The sequence below is a fragment of the Oncorhynchus mykiss genome, chromosome 6, assembly GCF_057628025.1.
Source record: "Oncorhynchus mykiss isolate SJ-2025 chromosome 6, ASM5762802v1, whole genome shotgun sequence".
NCBI lineage: Eukaryota > Metazoa > Chordata > Actinopteri > Salmoniformes > Salmonidae > Oncorhynchus > Oncorhynchus mykiss.
In genome coordinates this window covers 46,347,061-46,365,663 of record NC_143027.1, presented here as the reverse complement: position 1 = coordinate 46,365,663, position 18,603 = coordinate 46,347,061, and the positions used below count along the sequence as shown (strand labels likewise).

General features: G+C 41.9%; 1 protein-coding gene across 5 annotated transcripts in view; it reads right to left on the bottom strand.

The window, feature by feature from the left end:
* Positions 1–18,603, bottom strand: part of LOC110526042 (tight junction protein 2) — a 126,399-nt gene that overhangs the window by 23,685 nt on the left and 84,111 nt on the right. For all 5 annotated transcript variants that reach the window (XR_016496702.1, XM_090238028.1, XM_090238027.1 and 2 more), the window contains exons 2-7: positions 11,695–11,748; positions 5,624–5,748; positions 5,364–5,466; positions 4,159–4,792; positions 2,089–2,192; positions 1,655–1,808 (exon numbers count right to left, since the gene is read on the bottom strand). Coding sequence is in view for 4 of the 5 variants with exons in the window: in XM_090238027.1 (XP_090094153.1) it covers positions 1,655–1,808; positions 2,089–2,192; positions 4,159–4,792; positions 5,364–5,466; positions 5,624–5,748; positions 11,695–11,748 (1,174 nt within the window). In the remaining variant the exon portion in view is untranslated. The remainder of the gene's footprint in view (positions 1–1,654; positions 1,809–2,088; positions 2,193–4,158; positions 4,793–5,363; positions 5,467–5,623; positions 5,749–11,694; positions 11,749–18,603) is intronic.

Below are 18,603 nucleotides of genomic sequence, written 5' to 3'. Positions count from 1 at the left end.
GTGATCATGTTCTTCTCTGTTCTCTATCCAAATCCTCAACTGCCCTCCTATTCCCTGCCTTCAGCCACCCACTACTTCCTGGTAATCCGCCTATCAGAGCTGGTTTGCTGTGACAAGAGACAGGCACGGAAATCAGGTTTGTTTTCATAGGCTGGCCTGAGATCAGTTTATCACACATACCGTCACAATGACAGGAGGATACCATGTCTGTAATGTTAATGATTAGCCCTGAAAATGAAAATAATACTTTGTATGAAATGGTAATGTTGTATGTTAAACTATGGGTTAAAATACTGACAATTATTCACTAAAATCCTAGTGTTCAACTCCTGTTAATACTGAAAGAAGAATATTAATATGTTGTTACAATGGTTATAATGATGCAGTAATCGTACCCACTTATACTGTACAAGACACGGTTTTTCACGCAATTCCAAATCTTATTTGGAATTGAAATGTAGCTAAGTTTTTACCCCTTCTCTAAGTTGTGGTATGTTTTTACTAATGACAGAATACGCTCAAATATGTATCAAAGCTATAGATAGAGTAAAACAATCACTTAAAGTGGTACAAAGCTTGTACTGCGTGAACTTTTAAGTACAACTAAAACCACAGTAAAATATTTGTACTAAATGTACAGTAAAAACAAATATATATATTTGTTCCATTGGCATTATTCAACCTACTGTCCTTAATAAATCACACAGTGCAAAATAGATAGTGATTAAAATATTTTATTGGTTTTTAGGAAAATATTAAAAAGTTAAAGTTTAATAGCAAAAAAGGAAGTGCAAAGTGTAAAAGCTTTACAACTTGTAGTAGTGTAGTGGTTGGCAGAGTTCATTTTTACAGTTTAAAGGCAACCAATGCAAACATTACTGTTGTGACTCTCTTGGGTGGTCCTTCATCTAAAAGAATGACATTTTATCTGGAAGAGAGAAGACAAAAAATAATTTCTCTTTTGTAGGTTACGATTGAGGAAATCTATTTTTGTTGTCAATACTTTATACTCATGGTCTGTTTAACTTCCTAGTATGAGAGTAAACGTCCAAAATGTTTACCCTTAAATAGCGTACTTAGGCTAGTAATGAACCACTTTAGGTCACTATGTCCTGTCTGTACATTAAGAACATTAAGTCAACTAAGAATGGACTCTATAACCTCTGTGTGTGTGCGATATGGCAGCTGCAAGCAGAAACGTGAGACTTTCCAATTTCGTGTCCCATTTGTATTTTTAACCCGTTGAATGCCAGATATTTTTACTGCAACAGGGCCGTGGCCTGAGTTGGTGGCTGTCTACTCTGGAGGAATGTTGAAATAATGCCATTGGATACTTTTGAATATCGTTTTCTATTGAAATCAAACTTAGATATCTTCACCTAAATCCTAAACTGATCAGTGTCAGATGTAATATGTTTCCTAATTGACCTTTTTAACCTGCAAATGTAATGTACACTACAACATCAACTGAAGTGATTTGACCTATTCATACTTGTGAAAGACCCAGTTTTGAGCCAAAGAATGGTGCTGGTTTTCATGATCACTGTATAGTGTTACAAACTAGACTTGGCAACACTATACAGTACAGTGATCAATGATCTGTAAGTGCAGGGGAGCAGAGAACACTGTAACACGTACTGTAGCCCTCACTCACCATCAGGTTCGGAGTCGGAGTCTACGAGGGGAGGGATACGGATGAGGATCTGGCGGCGGTCTCTCTGGACGACCAGTTGGAGTTTTCCTCTAGACTTCTCTATGAGCTTCCCTGCATCGTTCAGAGACAGGTTCTCTGTTACTGTCCCATTGATCTGGAGCGAGGGAGAAGAGGAGCGAGATGGGAGAGGAGAGGACAGGAGAGAGAGAGAAGGAGAAATGAGATTAGTGTAAATGAGTGTTAGATGAGTAGTGATTTGACAGTTTGGTGGGAGAGAGGATTTAAAATGTTCCTCTTTGGCAGCATCCTTCTTTGTAGCCATGCCAACGACGACCGATTGAACTTACATTGAGAGTGTATGTGTGTGTAAAGGAGAGAACAAGATATTAAGTGTGTGTGTGTGTGTGTGTGTGTGTGTGTGTGTGGTATATTACCTTGAGGATAATATCTCCCTCCTGTAGGTTTCCGTCCTTGGCAGCCAGTCCTGTACTGGTCATCTCCTTGATGAATATCTGACTGCCCAGACGCAGACCATACTCTAGAAACACATAAACACACACACACTGCGGCAACCAGAGAACGAATATACACAGCCTGACCTTAAAACCACGTTCACCTCTGACCTTGCAACCTTACAGCACAAATAAAAACAGACCCTTCCAGATCAAAGCAGTAAATATTTTCTGTGTCCCAAATGTGCCCTGGTCAAATGTATTGCACTATACACTATACACAGTAGGCAATAGGGTGCCATTTGGGACTCAGTCATTCATAAGCTCCCTCCTTCCTGTGCACAACATCCCTTCTTAAGGGCGACCACTTATTGTAAAGAACCAGACATGTTTTGTAATTGTATTTATTATGGTTCCCCATTAGATTCTGCCAAGGCAGCAGGCTACTCTTCCTGGTGTCCATCAAAATTAAGGCAGTTAAACAATTTTAAAAACATTACAATACATTCACAACAGATTTCACAAAACACTGTGTGCCCTCAGGCCCCTACTCCACTAACACATATCTACAACAAAACAATAAATTTGTACGTGTGTGTAAATGCGTATGTTATCGCGTGTGTGTATATGCATGTGTCTGTGTCTATGTTTGTGTTGCTTCACAGTCCCTGCTGTTCCATAAGGTGTATTTTTATCTGTTTTTTTAAATCAATTTTTACTGCTGGCATCAGTTACTTGATGTGGAATAGAGTTCCATGTAGTCATGGTTCTATGTAGTACTGTGTTCCTTCTATAGTCTGTTCTGGACTTGGGGACTGTGAAGAGACCTCTGGTGGCATGTCTTGTGGGGTATGCATGGGTGTCCGAGCTGTGTGCCAGTAGTTCAAATAGACAGTTCGCTGCATTCAATATGTGAATACCTCTCATGAATACAAGTAGTGATGAAGTTAATCTCTCCTCCACTTAGAGCCAGGAGAGATTGACATGCATATTATTAATGTTAGCTCTCTGTGTACATCCAAGGGCCAGCCTTACTGCCCTGTCCTGAGCCATTTGCAGGCAGTCCCTCTTTGTGGCACTTGACCACACAACTGAACAGTAGTCCAGGTGCGACAAAACCAGGGCCTGTAGGACCTACCTTGTTGATTGTGCTGTTAAGGTAGAGCAGTGCTTTATTATGGACAGACTTCTCCCCATCTTAGCTACTATTGTTTCAATATGTTTTGGCCATGACAGTTTACAATCCAGGGTAACTCCAAGCAGTTTAGTCACCTCAACATTATTTATTACAATATTTAATTGAGGTTTAGGGTTTAGTGAATGATTTGTCCCAAATACAATGCTTTTAGTTTCTGAAATACTTAGAACTAACTTATTCCTTGCCACCCATTCTGAAACTAACTGCAACTCTTCGTTAAGTGTTGCGGTCATTTCAGTCGCTGTTGTAGCTGACGTGTATATAGTGTTAGAGTTATTTGCATACATAGACACACCGGCTTTACTAAAAGCTTGTGGCATGTCGTTAGTAAAGACTGAAAAAGTAAGGGGCCTAGACAGCTGCCCTTGTGAATTCCTGATTCTACCTTGATTATGTTGGAGAGGCTTCCAATAAGTAACACCCTCTGTGTTCTGTTAGACAGGTAACTCTTTATTCACAATATAGCAGGGGGTGTAAAGCCATAACACACGTTTTTCCAGCAGCAGACTAATGATCATTAAATGTCAAAAGTCGCAATGAAGTCGAACAAAACAAAACAATCTTATTATCAATTTCTCTCAGTCAATCATAAGTCATTTATGTTAGTGGCAATATCGTCAGCTATTATCCTCAGTAATTTTCCATACAAGTTGTCAGACACTGGTGGCTTGTCATTGTTTATATTCTTTTATATCTCTTCCACACTCACTTTCCGGAATTCAAAATTACAATGCTTGTCTTTCATTATTTGGTTAGATATACTTGGATGTGCAGTGTCAGGGCCTGTTGCTGGTATGTCATGCCTAAATTGGCTAATCTCGCCAATTAAAAAATCATTGATCACAGCTTCTCACCTTCGTTGGGTCTGTTCTTGACCAGCAGGACGTTAACAGGTTTCTCCAGGGGTTCCAGGTCTCCAGCTCCTCCTCGGGGGAGGTCAGGAGAGGGCGAACGGGGCGGCTCACGGAGGTTGTCTCTACTTTTACTCTTCACCATCCTCCCCCCGGTACCTCCCCCATCCCCGTACCTCCCCCCTCCTCGCTCATAGCTGTCTCCCCGGCTGTAGCTCCTCCCACCTGGACTTCCTCCTCCCCCTCGTCTCTCCCGGTCCATGCTCCTCCCCCGGCTGCGTTCCCGTGAATACTGTGGCCTCTCTGGACTGGGCGGCTCCCGGTCCAAGGCCCGCCCACTGCTGTTGTCGTGGTGAGGCTCTGGGCTTGGCGACGCCCTCTCTTTGCTCCTCCCCCGGCTTCTCCCCCGGTTACCACGGCTGCCGTAGTTGGGGTCCAGGTAGCTCTTGTTGTCGGGGGTGAGGTCGCGAGGCTCGCGGTTGTAACCAGGACCACCATTGCCACGATGCCAGCCACCGTCGCTCTGGTTGTCATCGGCATCGTAGTAGCGGGTGGAGCCGAAGTCTCGACTCTCGGCACCAGGGGAGGGAGGGTGTTTCAGGGAGTGGAGAGCCACCTTCCGAGGTCTCTTCACCGTCTGGGACACACACACACACACACACACACACACACACACACACACACACACACACACACACATAGAGGCTGAACACTAGACTGCAGAATTTTGATCGAAAGGATTGCATTAGTTAACATACCCGTGAGACACACACAGAGCCTGGAGCAGAGGCGGGGCAGGAGCAGAGGCCATGACAGTAAGGTTAGTAAGATTATTTTTGGCTGTGCAGTGTTAAAGGAGCATCACCTGGAAAGAATGAGCTCAGCTCATTGGAGTGTAAAACACCTTGCTCTGCAGTACTGTGGCTGTCTGTATGGTGCTCCACTGTCACACTGCTAGAACTAGCTGAACTTGTCTGGTTAACTTTTTTTAACTGCTGGGCTAAATCAGGTCAACTCTGGTCAAGTCTGGTCAACCATTATATCATTGGTATGAAAATCTATTTTTCCAAGTCTGGCCTATATTAATATTATATGATCCATCTAATTGCCAATGGAAGAACACAAATCTCTTGAACAATTGGCCATTGTTGCCAACCTTCTTCAGTTGGCTTCCTTCCTGCAATCTAACTAACTACAGTGATACTCACTATCTTGGCGGTCTTCCCACATTTGCGTAGCTGCTGCACAGCGAAGGAATGAGGCACGTTGTCCATGAGGATGGAGTTGACTTGGATCACACGGTCATTTTCACTGGGGAGGGAAACAACAAACACAACACACAGTTCACACATAACCTAAAATAAAAGGGTTCTCGGGGCGCACCTCAATAGTCTAAAATGGCTTCCTGTCATTGTGTCCTTCCTTTCTTTCATCTGTACTGATTTGGAGAAAAAACAGTGTAACGTACAACAGTAGTCCATCAGCTGGTCCTCCCTGCAAGACATCTGACACGATGATTGACATCTCGCCATTCTCCACGTTGGGGTTGTCCCGCCCCCCCGACACAGCGATACCAAACCCCATCTTGGAGTCCTGCATTCAGGATACATAGACATAGAGAGACAAAGAGAAAGAGACAAAGAGAAAGAGACAGAGAAAAAGAGAGAGAGAGTGAGGGACAGAGACAGACAGACAATTAAGCTGGGGGTTGGACAATGGAAAGATATAGAGTTGATATTGGACAGGGGATTGGGAGGGAGGGAAGACACAGACAGACAGACAGACAGACAGACAGACAGACAGACAGACAGACAGACAGACAGACAGACACACAGACACACAGACACACAGACACACAGACACACAGACACACAGACACACACACACACACACACACACACACAGGCTGGGTTGAAGGGTTGACGACAACCACATAGATGGGAAAGATGGGAGGAGATCGGTTGGTGAGGCGAGGGAGGAGGGGGAGCAGACAGCTTGCGTTTCCAATTTGGCTCTAACATTCTCTGCCCTGAATGACACATGTATCACAACCCACAGGTTTAGAGGGACATAGAGGAGGGAGAGAAGGAAAGAGACCAGGAGAGCAGTGCAAGACGGATAGAAAACAATCACGTGCGCACACACTCGCTCTAGCAAGAAAACAGTCACGTCCAACTAGTAGACATGACAAATCTCCCACCAAAAGAGAGAGGGATAGAGAAAGAGAGAGGAATGGAGATAGAGAGAGTGAAAGCGAGAGAGCATGAACGTGAGAGAGGGATTGAAAGATAGAGAAAGCAGGTCAACCTTGGAGCTCTTGGCAATCAAAGGGGAAGCAAGACATCTCCTGTCCGTCTAAAGGAAGATGCATTGTAGGAGGAGTAACACACACACACACACACACACACACACACACACACACACACACACACACGGGGGATACGGAGAGCAGGGTTTTAGTCAGAGATGTGGTTTCCCCTAACAACACTTACCTCCTTAGTGTGGCAAATAAACTCAGCAAAAAAGGTCCCATTTTCAGGACCCTGTCTTTCAAAGATAATTCGTAAAAATAAAAATAACTTCACAGATCTTAACGGTCATTAAGAAACTAACAGCTTACAGACGGTACGCAATTAAGGTCAGTTAGAAAACTTAGGACACTAAAGAGGCCTTTCTACTGACTCTGAAAAACACAAAAAGAAAGATGCCCATCTGCGTGAACGTGCCTTAGGCATCCTGCAAGGAGACATGAGGACTGCAGATGTGGCCAGGGCAATAAATTGCAATGTCCATACTGTGAGACGCCAAAGACAGCGCTGCAGGGAGACAGGATGGACAGCTGATCATCCTCGCAGACCACGTGTAACAACACCTGAAAAGGATCGGTACATCCAAACATCACACCTGCGGGACAGGTACAGGATGGCAGCAACAACTGCCTGAGTTACACCAGGAACGCACAATCCCTCCATCAGTGCTCAAGACTGTCCGCAATAGGCTGAGAGAGGCTGGACTGAAGGCTTGCAGGCCTGTTGTAAGGCAGGTCCTCATCAGACATCACCGGCAACAAAGTAGCCTATGGGCACAAACCCACCGCCGCTGGACCAGACAAGACTGGCAAAAAGTGCTCTTCACTGACGAATCATGGTTTTGTCTCACCAGAGATGATGGTCGGATTCGTGTTTATCGTAGATGGAATGAGCGTTACACCGAGGCCTGTACTCTGGAGCGGGATCGATTTGGAAGTGAAGGGTCCATCAAGGTCTGTGGCGGTGTGTCACAGCATCATCGGTCTCAGCTTGTTGTGCAGGCTCATCCTGACATGACCCTCCAAGCATGACAATGCCACCAGCCATACTGCTGGTTCTGTGCGTGATTTCCTGCAAGACAGGAATGTCAGTGTTCTGCCATGGCCGACGAAGAGCCCGGATCTCAATCCCATTGAGCACATCTGGGACCTGTTGGATCGGAGGGTGAGGGCTAGGGCCAGTCTCCCCAGAAATGTCCGGGAACTTGCAGGTGCCTTGGTGAAAGAGTGGGGTAACATCTCACAGAAAGAACTGGCAAATCTGGCGCAGTCAATGAGGAGGAGATGCACTGGGGTACTTAATGCAGCTGGTGGCCACATAAGATACTGACTGTTACTTTTGATTTTGACCCCCCCTTTGTTCAGGGACACATTCTTCCATTTCGGTTAGTCACATGTCTGTCTCATTTGTTGAATCTTATTATGTTCATACAAATGTTAAGTTTGCTGAAAATTAACACAGTTGACAGTGAGAGGACGTTTCTTTTTTTGCTGAGTTTATAATATAGTATATTAAAACATTTGCAAAATATTATTCATATTGATATGGTTCAATATTCATAAATGAATGTCAAAAAATGTATTTAAATAAAAACACTACCCATAGTGCAGAGCAAGCAGTAAAGCTTCATATAACACCATTGTGGAGGCTTAAGGAGGCCTGGGTAAGGCCAAAATGTCATAATTATTATTTCTCATTTATGCTTTTAGATAAAAATGTTGAATATATGTGAACAATACTTACTCCAAAGGACCATTCTTTCTTGTCCTGTTATCTCTCTGGTTTATGTTGGCTCTCACTTGGGCTGGGCAATGTGGCCAAAATATCATATCATATCATATGGTATGGTATTTTTCAAATTTGAGACGGTATTTGATGCTATTTTATGTTTTTGATTAATAATAGTTCTACATTTGCTTTATGTGTAGTGTGTGACCCTTGGGTGGCAACACATACATTCTAAATGATTTTATACTGTTCAATTCAACTTCACCCTAAAAAAAATAATCTGCATTTCCTGCATTTGAGATAACTTCCACACTGCCACGATATGGGCAAAAATACTAGGCCTTATTTTTAACCAAATGTTGCAATTGCGATTTAGGTCAAAAACACTTGGGTGAACTTTTGGAATCATGGAAATGGAATGTTTATTATAATTCTATAGTTAGAATAAAAATAATAGTGGGCACTTTGAATACAGTGTTGTTTGACATGACAACTAATGAAAATGCCACGGACTAGTTACTGTGACAGGTTAGGAACCCAAGTGATGTTCAGTGTTTCCTAGGGGACCCTATAATCTTTGACTACATTAAATATTTATTGATATAGCTAACATAATCATGCTTCGCCTATTCCTCTTTGATTTAGAAGATACTGTTGCACAAACAACATAATGATTTTAGCCTCCACCAGTACTGGTATCAGGCTCTATTAGCTAGCTACGTTTGCTCCAACTCAGTACTTTTATTAGCTAGTTAGCTAGCCAGCTAACACGATTTAGCTTAAAAATACAAACTAGCTAACTAGTTTGTAGATGTAAAAAACACAAACTAATATTGTAATTATAGAATGCTTGTGGATTTATATTAAGTGGAAACAACATCGTTGTCATCAGCATTGTTGGAAGTGAAAGTGTCTCGTGTTCAAGCAACAACAAATGCGCTCCTTGAGTGACGGGGTGGGATTAGGTCTGTGTGGAAAGCTGCACAGAGAAAGTAAAAACCCAAACCGGTCCGTGCATAAATACCGGTGTATAGAGTCAAATACGGTATATACCGCCCAGCCCTAGCTCTCACCGTGTGTGTGTGCGAGAAATACGCATGCGTGCATGCATGCGTGTATGTGCATCTCTCAACTCCCTTTACTGAAGCCTCCAGTCAGACACAGTATCCCCAGGGGAGAGGATGTCTCTGTGCTCACTGACTGTAGTAGATAGGATCAACGTTTAATCAACCTTATCAGATCAACAACAAACAGGCTGCTTCCCAAATGGCACCCCATTTACTATAGTAGTGCACATAGGGCGGCAGGTAGCCTAGTGGTTAGAGCATTGGGCCAGGAACTGAAAGGTTGCTAGACTATTGGTCTATTAAAATTAGAGTTAAGGTGATGTCACGGTGTTCCCTTAATAATGAATCCAAGTGCTTGACATGGGGGAGGGGACCAGTAACTTTATGATCAAACTTTATCAATGTAGAAGCAACAGTCATTTTTCATACTTTGATCACCATACTTTGATCTGGTTTCCTTCAAATATCATCCAATTTCATGAAAACATGATTTTGACTGTTCAGTACCTTTAAAGGAGTCCTGGGTAAGGCCAACATGTCATACATATGCCAACCTAGATTAATTATTCTCAACTACACTTTCAGATACAAATTCAAATGTCAAATATGTCAACAAACCTTCTTTCAAAGGACAATTCTATGATTACGTTTAATGAAAATCACCAAAATCAGGGTCTTTTTTTTGTCCTGGTTTCAAATGGAATAAACTCACCTGCTATGGTCCTTTGCTGATGGCAAAGGCAAAACACCACACACACACTATACTGTGAACCTCCACTGGGGAGAGACCATAGGAGAAATCCAGGGCCAGTACATGTAAAAGTCACAGGTTAACTACCCCTTTGTAGTCTCTCACTCACGTGCACACGCGCGCGCACACACACACACACACACGAGATAGAGAAATATATAGAGCATTCGGAAAGTATTCAGACCCCTTGACTTTTGTTATGTTACAGCCTTATTCTAAAATGGATTAAATTTTTTCCCCTCATCAATCTACACACAATAACCCAAAACGACAAAGCAAAAATAGGTTTAGAAATGTTTGCAAAAATCGGAAATATTGCATTTACATATTATTCAGTACTTTGTTGAAATTGGCAGCAATTACAGCCTCAAGTCTCCTTGGGTATGAAGCTGCAAGCTTGGCACACCTGTATTTGGGGAATTTTCCCAATCTTTTCTGCAGATTTTCAAGCTCTGTCAGGTTGGATGGGGAGCGTCGCTACACAGCTATTTTCAGGTCTCTCTAGAGATGTTCGATCAGGTTCAAGTCCGGGCTCTGGCTGGGCCACTCAAGGACATTCAGAGACTTGTCCCGAAGCCACTTGTGCATTGTCTTGGCTGTGTGGTTTGGATCGTTACCTGTTGGAAGGTAAACCTTGGCCCCAGTCTGAGGTCATGAGCACTCTGGAGTAGGTTTTCATCAAGGATCTCTCTGTACTTTGCTCCGTTCATCTATACCTCGATCATTATTTGTTTCCCAGTCCCTGCCACTGAAAAGCATCCACATAGCATGATAATGCCACCACCATGCTTCACTGTAGGGATGGTGCCTGGTTTCCCCCAGACGTGACAGTTGGCATTCAGGCCAAAGAGTTCAATATTGGTTTCATCACACCAGAGAATCATATTTCTTATGGTCTGAGAGTCCTTTAGGTGCCTTTTTGCAAACTCCAAGCGGACTGTCATGTGCCTTTTACTGAGGAGTGGCTTCCGTCTCGCCACTCTACCATAAAGGCCTGATTGGTGGAGTGCTGCAGAGATAGTTGTCCTTCTGGAAGTTTCTCCCATCTCCACAAAGGAACTCTGGAGCTCTGTCAGATCTTGACCACCTCCCTGACCAAGGCCCTTCTCCCCTTATTGCTCAGTTTGGCCGGGCGGCCAGCTCTCGGAAGAGTCTTGGTGGTTCCAAACTTCTTTCATTTAAGAATGATGAAGGCCACTGTGTTTGTGGGGACATTCAATGCTGCAGAAATGGGTTGGTACCTTCCCCAGATCTGTGCCTCAACACAATCCTGTTTCGGAGCTCTACGGACAATTCCTTCAACCTCATGGCTTGGTTTTTGCTCTGACATGCACTGTCAACTGTGGGACCTTAAATAGACAGGTGTGTGCCTTTCCAAATCATGTTCAATCAATTGAATTTACCACAAGTGGACTCCAAGTTGAAGAAACATTAAGCATGATCAATGGAAACAGGATGCACCTGAGCTCAATTTTAAATCTCATAGCAAAGGATTTAAATACTTACGTAAATAAGGTGTTTTCGCTTTGTCATTATGGGGTATTGTGTGAAGATTGATGAGAAAACTTTTTTTTGTAATACATTTTAGAATGAGGCTGTAACGTACATTTCTTTGTGAAAAAGTAAAGGGGTGTGAATATTTCCAGAATGCAGTCTATAGACAGAGAGAGAGAGTTCAACTCACCCTCTGTAGGTTCACAGTGTACTGCTCCCAAACAGTCTCCTCCATTCCTGAGCTCTGTAGACCGAGAACAAAACAGTTAGTAGTGATGGGGGGAAAAAATAGATAGTTACATAATGCAAACCCTCAGTCCAGCCTCTCTCAGCCTATTGCGGACAGTCTGAGCACTGATGGAGGGATTGTGCGTTCCTGGTGTAACTCGGACAGTTGTTGCCATCCTGTACCCGTTCCGCAGGTGTGATGCTCGGATGTACCGATCCTGTGGCGGTGTTGTTACACGTGGTCTGCCACTGCGAGGACAATCAGCTGTCCGTCCTGTCACCCTGTAGCGCTGTCTTAGGCGTTTAAACCCTTTACAATGAAGATCTGTGAAGTTATTTGGATTTTTACTAATTATCTTTGTAAGACAGGGTCCTGAAAAGGGGACATTTCTTTTTTTGCTGAGTTTATTCATACTTTGACTCCTAGTATTGATTGGTAAAATAAAAAAATATTTAAAAAAATCAATTTAGCGAAAGCTAGTTGGCTGTACCAGCACCAAAACTCTGGTTTTTCATCCTATAGCTTGTTCTCCATCTTATTTTTAAATAGTGAGACTTTTATTGTATAATTGTGTAAATGATAATTCTGGACAATAATCACCAACAATAAAAAAAAATTGCGTCATAATACATTCATTTTCGGAGAAATGGGGATTCAACTTGAATATGCCGGGGTGGCAGATAGCCTAGTGGTTAGAGCGTTGGGCCAGTAACCGAAAGGTTGCTGGATCGAATCCCCGAGCGGACAAGGTAAAAATCTGTTGTTCTGCCCCCCCCACTGTCCCACTGTTCCCTGTAGGGGATTGTAAATAAGAACCTATTCTTAACTGACTTGCCTAGTTAAATAAAGGTTAAATAAATAAAAAACCTTTTAACGTTATATTAAAGTAAATATAGTTTAGCAGTTCTTTTTTTTAACATTAAGTGTAAAGTTGGTAATCATTTTACAAGCAGAACAGCACGGTTGGAAGGAGAAGCTTCATTTCCAAAACTTGCAAGAAGTTGAGACATGGTTGTCACCAAAGCTGTGTTGTATTCATGTCGTAGCAATTTGCATGAGAATTCATCGTTACCCAATATTGCATAATTGTCACAGCCCTAGCCATTACTGACCAAAACTAATTTTGTCATGCTCTCTGTCTCTCTGCATTAGCCATATAACATTAGTGAGCAATATGTTTAGAACATCAAATCACAGTATCGAATAGTGGTGAGGAAACAAATATTTTGGACGATATTGTATCGATACTTTGACTCTAAGTATTCATTTGTATTTTTTAATTTTTATGTAATATATATATATATATATATATATATATATATATATATATATATATATATATATATATAGTACCAGTCAAAAGTTTGGACACACCTACTCATTCAAGTTTTTTTTTTTTTTTTTTTTTTTTACTATATTCTTCTATGAAATAACACATATGGAATCATATACTGTGGTAACCAAAAAAGTGTTAAACAAATCAACATATACTTTAGCCACCCTTTGCCTTGATGACAGCTTTGCACACTCTTGGCATTGTCTCAACCAGCTTCATGAGGTAGTCGCCTGAAATGCATTTCAATTAAAAGGTGTGCCTTGAATTTCTTTCCTTCTTAATGCATTTGAGCCAATCAGTTGTGTTGTGACAAGGTAGGGGGGCTATACAGGAGATGGCCCTATTTCGAAAAATACCAAGTCCATATTATGGCAAGAACAGCTCAAATAAGCAAAAATAAACAACAGTTCGTCATTACTTAAAGACATGAAAGTCAGTCAATGCGGAAAATGTCAAGCGCTATGGCTCTCATGAGGACCACCACAGGAAAGAAAGACCCAGATTTACCTCTGCTGCAGAGGATAAGTTCATTAGAGTTACCAGCCTCAGAAATTGCAGCCCAAATAAATGCTTCACAGAGTTCAAGTAACAGACACATCTCGACATCAACTGTTCAGAGGAGACTGCGTGAATTAGGCCTTCATGGTCGAATTGCTGCAAAGAAACCACTACTAAAGGACATCAATAAGAAGAAGAGACTTGCTTGGGCCAAGAAACACGAGCAATGGACATTAGACTGGTAGAAATCTGTCTTTGGTCTGATGAGTCCAAATTTTAGATTTTTGGTTCCAACCGCCGTGTCTTTGTGAGACACAGAGTAGGTAAACGGATGATCTCCCTGTGAAAAGGCAAAGGGTGGCTACTTTGAAGAATCTAAAATATTAAATACATTTTGATTTATTTAACACTTTTTTTGGTTACTACATGATTCCATATGTGTTATTTCATAGTTTGTCTTCACTATTATTCTACAATGTAGAAAATAGTACAAATAAAGAAAAACCCTTGAATGAGTAGGTGTGTCCAAACTTTTGACTCGTACTGTACATGCGTACATTCATACATACATAACACAGTATAGTGAGCAATAATTTTGGAATATCAAATCGCAATACATTTAGAATCATGAGAACCACAATACATATCGTATCACCACCTACGTATGGTGATAATATCGTGTCATGAGGTCCCTGGCAATACACAGCCCTAACGGTTAGTGAACGGAACATTACAGACATAGTTAGTGAACGCTACTTTAACACAACATAACAACTTAAGTTACAGGATATTATCTTCCTCAAACAGTAGATGTTTCTTTAACAGATACATCTTATCACAATACTACATGAGTTACTGAATATTAGCTGAATACAGAGTAGATGTGATACTGATCATCACAGTATGAAAGAGGTATAACTTTGTATCGAAGTCTTAAGACTAGAGCCCGACTGATATATTCGTTCCACCGATAACAGAGATTCCATAAATAGGATGAAAAAGGGAATTTCCTGCTCATCTGAACATTTGCGGCCATTCTTATGATGTGTCATTATTGTCACAATGTAGGAAATCAACAATGCAAGCATATTTCTTGTAAAATTGCTCTTTGGGATGGCAATTTGTGAGAAAATGTCACTGTAAAACAGTATATCGGCAGATGTTTCAATATTGGCAGGTTTTGTCCCCCAAAATATCAAAATCGATGGCGGACCCAAAAACCTATATCGGTCGGTCTCCACTTAAGACCATTCACCAAAGATTCCTAATGTTAGGGAGAGTAGGATTTATTTAGCACAGGGTAGGCATGTTAACACTACAGAGAAGGGCATGAAGCGACATTGAGCTACTCATTGTAGAGCTACTCATACACACACCGTTTAACTACCTTCATATTATCTCGAGGCACTCCCTGTGAAAATACATTAATTTCAGCAAGTATTCACACATCTCCACTTTTTCCATATTTTGTGGTTACAGCCTTAACTTTAAAACGAGATGTTTGTGTCACTGGCCTACACACAATACCCAATAATGTCAGTGGAATTGTGTTTTTATACATTTTTGAAAATTAAAAGCTGAAATGTATTGAATAAATAAGGCCAGGAGTAAAATAAAATTGCATTGACTCACTCTGTGTGCAATATAAAGTGTTGAACATGATTTTTCAATGATGACCTGATTTCTGTACCCCACACATACAATTATCTGTAAGGCCCGTCAGTCGAGCAGTGAATTTCAAACACAGTTTCAACCACAAAGACGAGGGAGGTTTTCCAATGCCTCGCAAAGAAGGGCACCTATTGGTAGATAAAATAATAAAGAGACATTGAATGTCCCTTTGAGCATGATGAAGATATTAGTTACACTTTGGATGGTGTATCAATACACCCAGTCAAAACAAAGATACAGGCGTCCTTCCGAATTCAGTTGCCGGAAAGGAAGAAAACCGCTCAGGGATGTCACAATGAGGCCAATGGTTCTTTAAAGCAATTAGTTTTCTCCTATCACAGCCATGAAACTCTAAGGATAGATCAACAACACTGTAGTTACTCCACAATACTAAACTAAATGTGTGGGAAAAGAACATAGCCTGTACAGAATATATATATATTGTAAAACCCAGCTGTGCAAAGCTCTTAGAGATGTATCCAGAAAGACTCACTGCTGTAATCGCTGCCAAAGGTGATCCAAACGTGTACTGACTCAGGGGTGTGAAAACGTATGTAAATTCAATGTTTCAATATTTATTCTTCAATAAATGTGCAAACATTTAAAAAAACATGTTGTTTTCTCTTTGTCATTATGGGGTATAGTTGGTAGATTACTGAGAATTTTTCTCTCTCGATATAATCCATTTTGAATTCAGGCTGTAACACAACGTGTTGAATAAGTCAAGGGGTAAGAATACTTTCTGAAGGCAATGTAGATTCTTTCTGCAATCTGGAAAAAACATCTATGGACATTTTTGTTCCATTTTCACACCGAATTAAAATGACCCATGACATATAGTACTGGTGACCCGTGAATTCAGTCATGAAGATACATCGTGGCTTTGATGCAAAACCACTATTTTTACTGTATGGTTCTATGTTAAAGACATGGATGGGGGAACCAATACAAAAACAAAATTACCTCTCTGGTCCAGTGTTAAAGAAGTCTCGAGGTATTGTTCGCCTGAGGTAGAGTAACTCATGATAAGCTGCAGGCAAAACTATCTACCAAGAGAGTTCTCATCTATATTATTGGTAGCTGTCTATTTACCACCACAAACTGATGCTGGCACGAAGACTGCACTCAACGAGCTGTATAAGGTCATAAGCAAACAAGAAAAATGCTCATCCAGAAGCAGCACTTCTAGTGGCCGGGGACTTATGCAGGCAAACTTAAATCCGCTATGCAATCTGGTTTCCGAGCTGGCCGTGGGTGCACCTCAGCCACGCTCAAGGTCCAAAACGATATCATTGATAAAAGACAATACTGTGCAACCGTATTCATCGACCTAGCCAAGGCTTTCGAATCCGTCAATCACCACATTCTTATCGACAGACTCAACAGCCTTTTGTTTTTCTCAAATGACTGCCTCGTCTGGTTCACCAACTACTTCTCAGATAGAGTTCAGTGTGTCAAATCGGAGGGCCTGTTGTCAGGACCTCTAGCAGTCTCTATGGGGGTGCCACAGGGTTCAATTCTCGGGCCGACTCTTTTCTCTGTATACATCAATGATGACGCTCTTGCTGCTGGTGATTCTCTGATCCACCTCTACACAGACGACACCATTCTGTATTCTTCTGGCTCTTCTTTGGACACTGTGTTAACAAACCTCCACCTTCCGTGGCCTCCAACTGTTGCACCTGCACACAGCCCATTGATAAATAGCCCACCCAAATACCTAATCCCCATATTGTCATTTTTAAACGTTTTGCTCCTTTGCATCCAAGTATCTTGCACATTCATCTTTTGCACATCTATCACTCCAGTGTTTAATTGCTAAATTGTAATTATTTCACCACTATGGCCTATTTATGGCCTTACCTCCCTAATCTTACATTTGCACACAATGTATATAGACTTTTGCTATTGTGTTATTGACTGTATTTGTTTATTCCATGTGTAACTCTGTGTTGTTTGTGTCGCACTGCTTTGCTCTATCTTGGCCAGGTCGCAGTTGTAAATGAGAACTTGTTCTCAACTGGCCTACCTGGTTAAATAAAAGGTGAAATAAAATAAATCTGTTTTACCTCATTTCTACCAGCATGTCACATGTACAAAAAAAAAACAATAGACCACCTTTACTCCACCCACAGAGAAGCATACAAAGCTCTCCCTCGCCCTCCATTTGGCAAATCTGACCATAATTCTATCCTCCTGATTCCGGCTTACAAGCAAAAACTAAAGCAGTGACTCTGCTATTTAATTACTTGTTAGTTTTATTTCTTAATCTTACTTATTTTTTTGTTTACTGCATTGCTGGTTAAGGGCTTGTAAGCAAGCATTTCCCTGTAAGGTGAACACCTGTTGTATTCAGCGCATGTGACTAATATAATTTGATTTGACTCACTCAATACGGAAGTGGTCAGATGACGCGGAAGCTATGCTACAGGACTGTTTTACTAGCAGAGACTGGAATATGTTCCGTGATTCATCCAATGGCATTGAGGAGTATACCACCTCAGTCACCGGCTTCATCAAAAACTGCATTGACGACGTCGTCCCCACAGTGACCATACGTACATATCCCAACCAGAAGCCATTATTACAGGCAACATCCACACGGAGCTAAAGGCTTGAGCTGCCGCATTCAAGGAGTGGGACAATAATCCGGACGCTTATAAGAAATCCCACTATGCCCTCATCGAATAAGCAAAGCATCAATACTGACTAAGATTGAATCCTACTACACCGGCTCTGACGCTCTTTTCGGATGTGGCAGGGCTTGCAAACTATTATGGACTACAATGGGAAACCCAGCCGCGAGCTGCCCAGTGCTGCGAGTCTACCAGACAAGATAAAGGTATTTTATACTCGCTTCGAGGCAAGCAACACTGAAGCATGCATGAGAGCACCAGCAGTTCCGGACGACTATGTGATCACGCTCTACGTAGCCGATGTGAGCAAGACCTTTAAACAGGTCAACATTCACAAGGCTGCGGGGCCAAACGGATTACCAGGTCATGTACTGCGAGCATGCGCAGAGTGTCTTCACTGACACTTTCAATCTCTCCCTGTCCGAGTCTGTAATAACCACGTTTCGAGCAGACCACCATAGTCCATGTGCCCAAGAATGTGAAGGTAACCTGCCTAAATGAATAACGCCCAGTAGCACTCATGTCGGTGGCCATAGCTCACATCAACACCATCATCCAGGAAACCCTAGACCACACCAATTCGCATAAGGCTCAACAGATCCACAGATGACACAATTTAATCGCACTCCACATTGCCCTTTCCCACCTGGACAAAAGGAACACCTATGTGGGAATGCTGTTCATTGCTGTGTTGCAGCAGCATTCCCCAATAGAGGATGGCTTTCACTT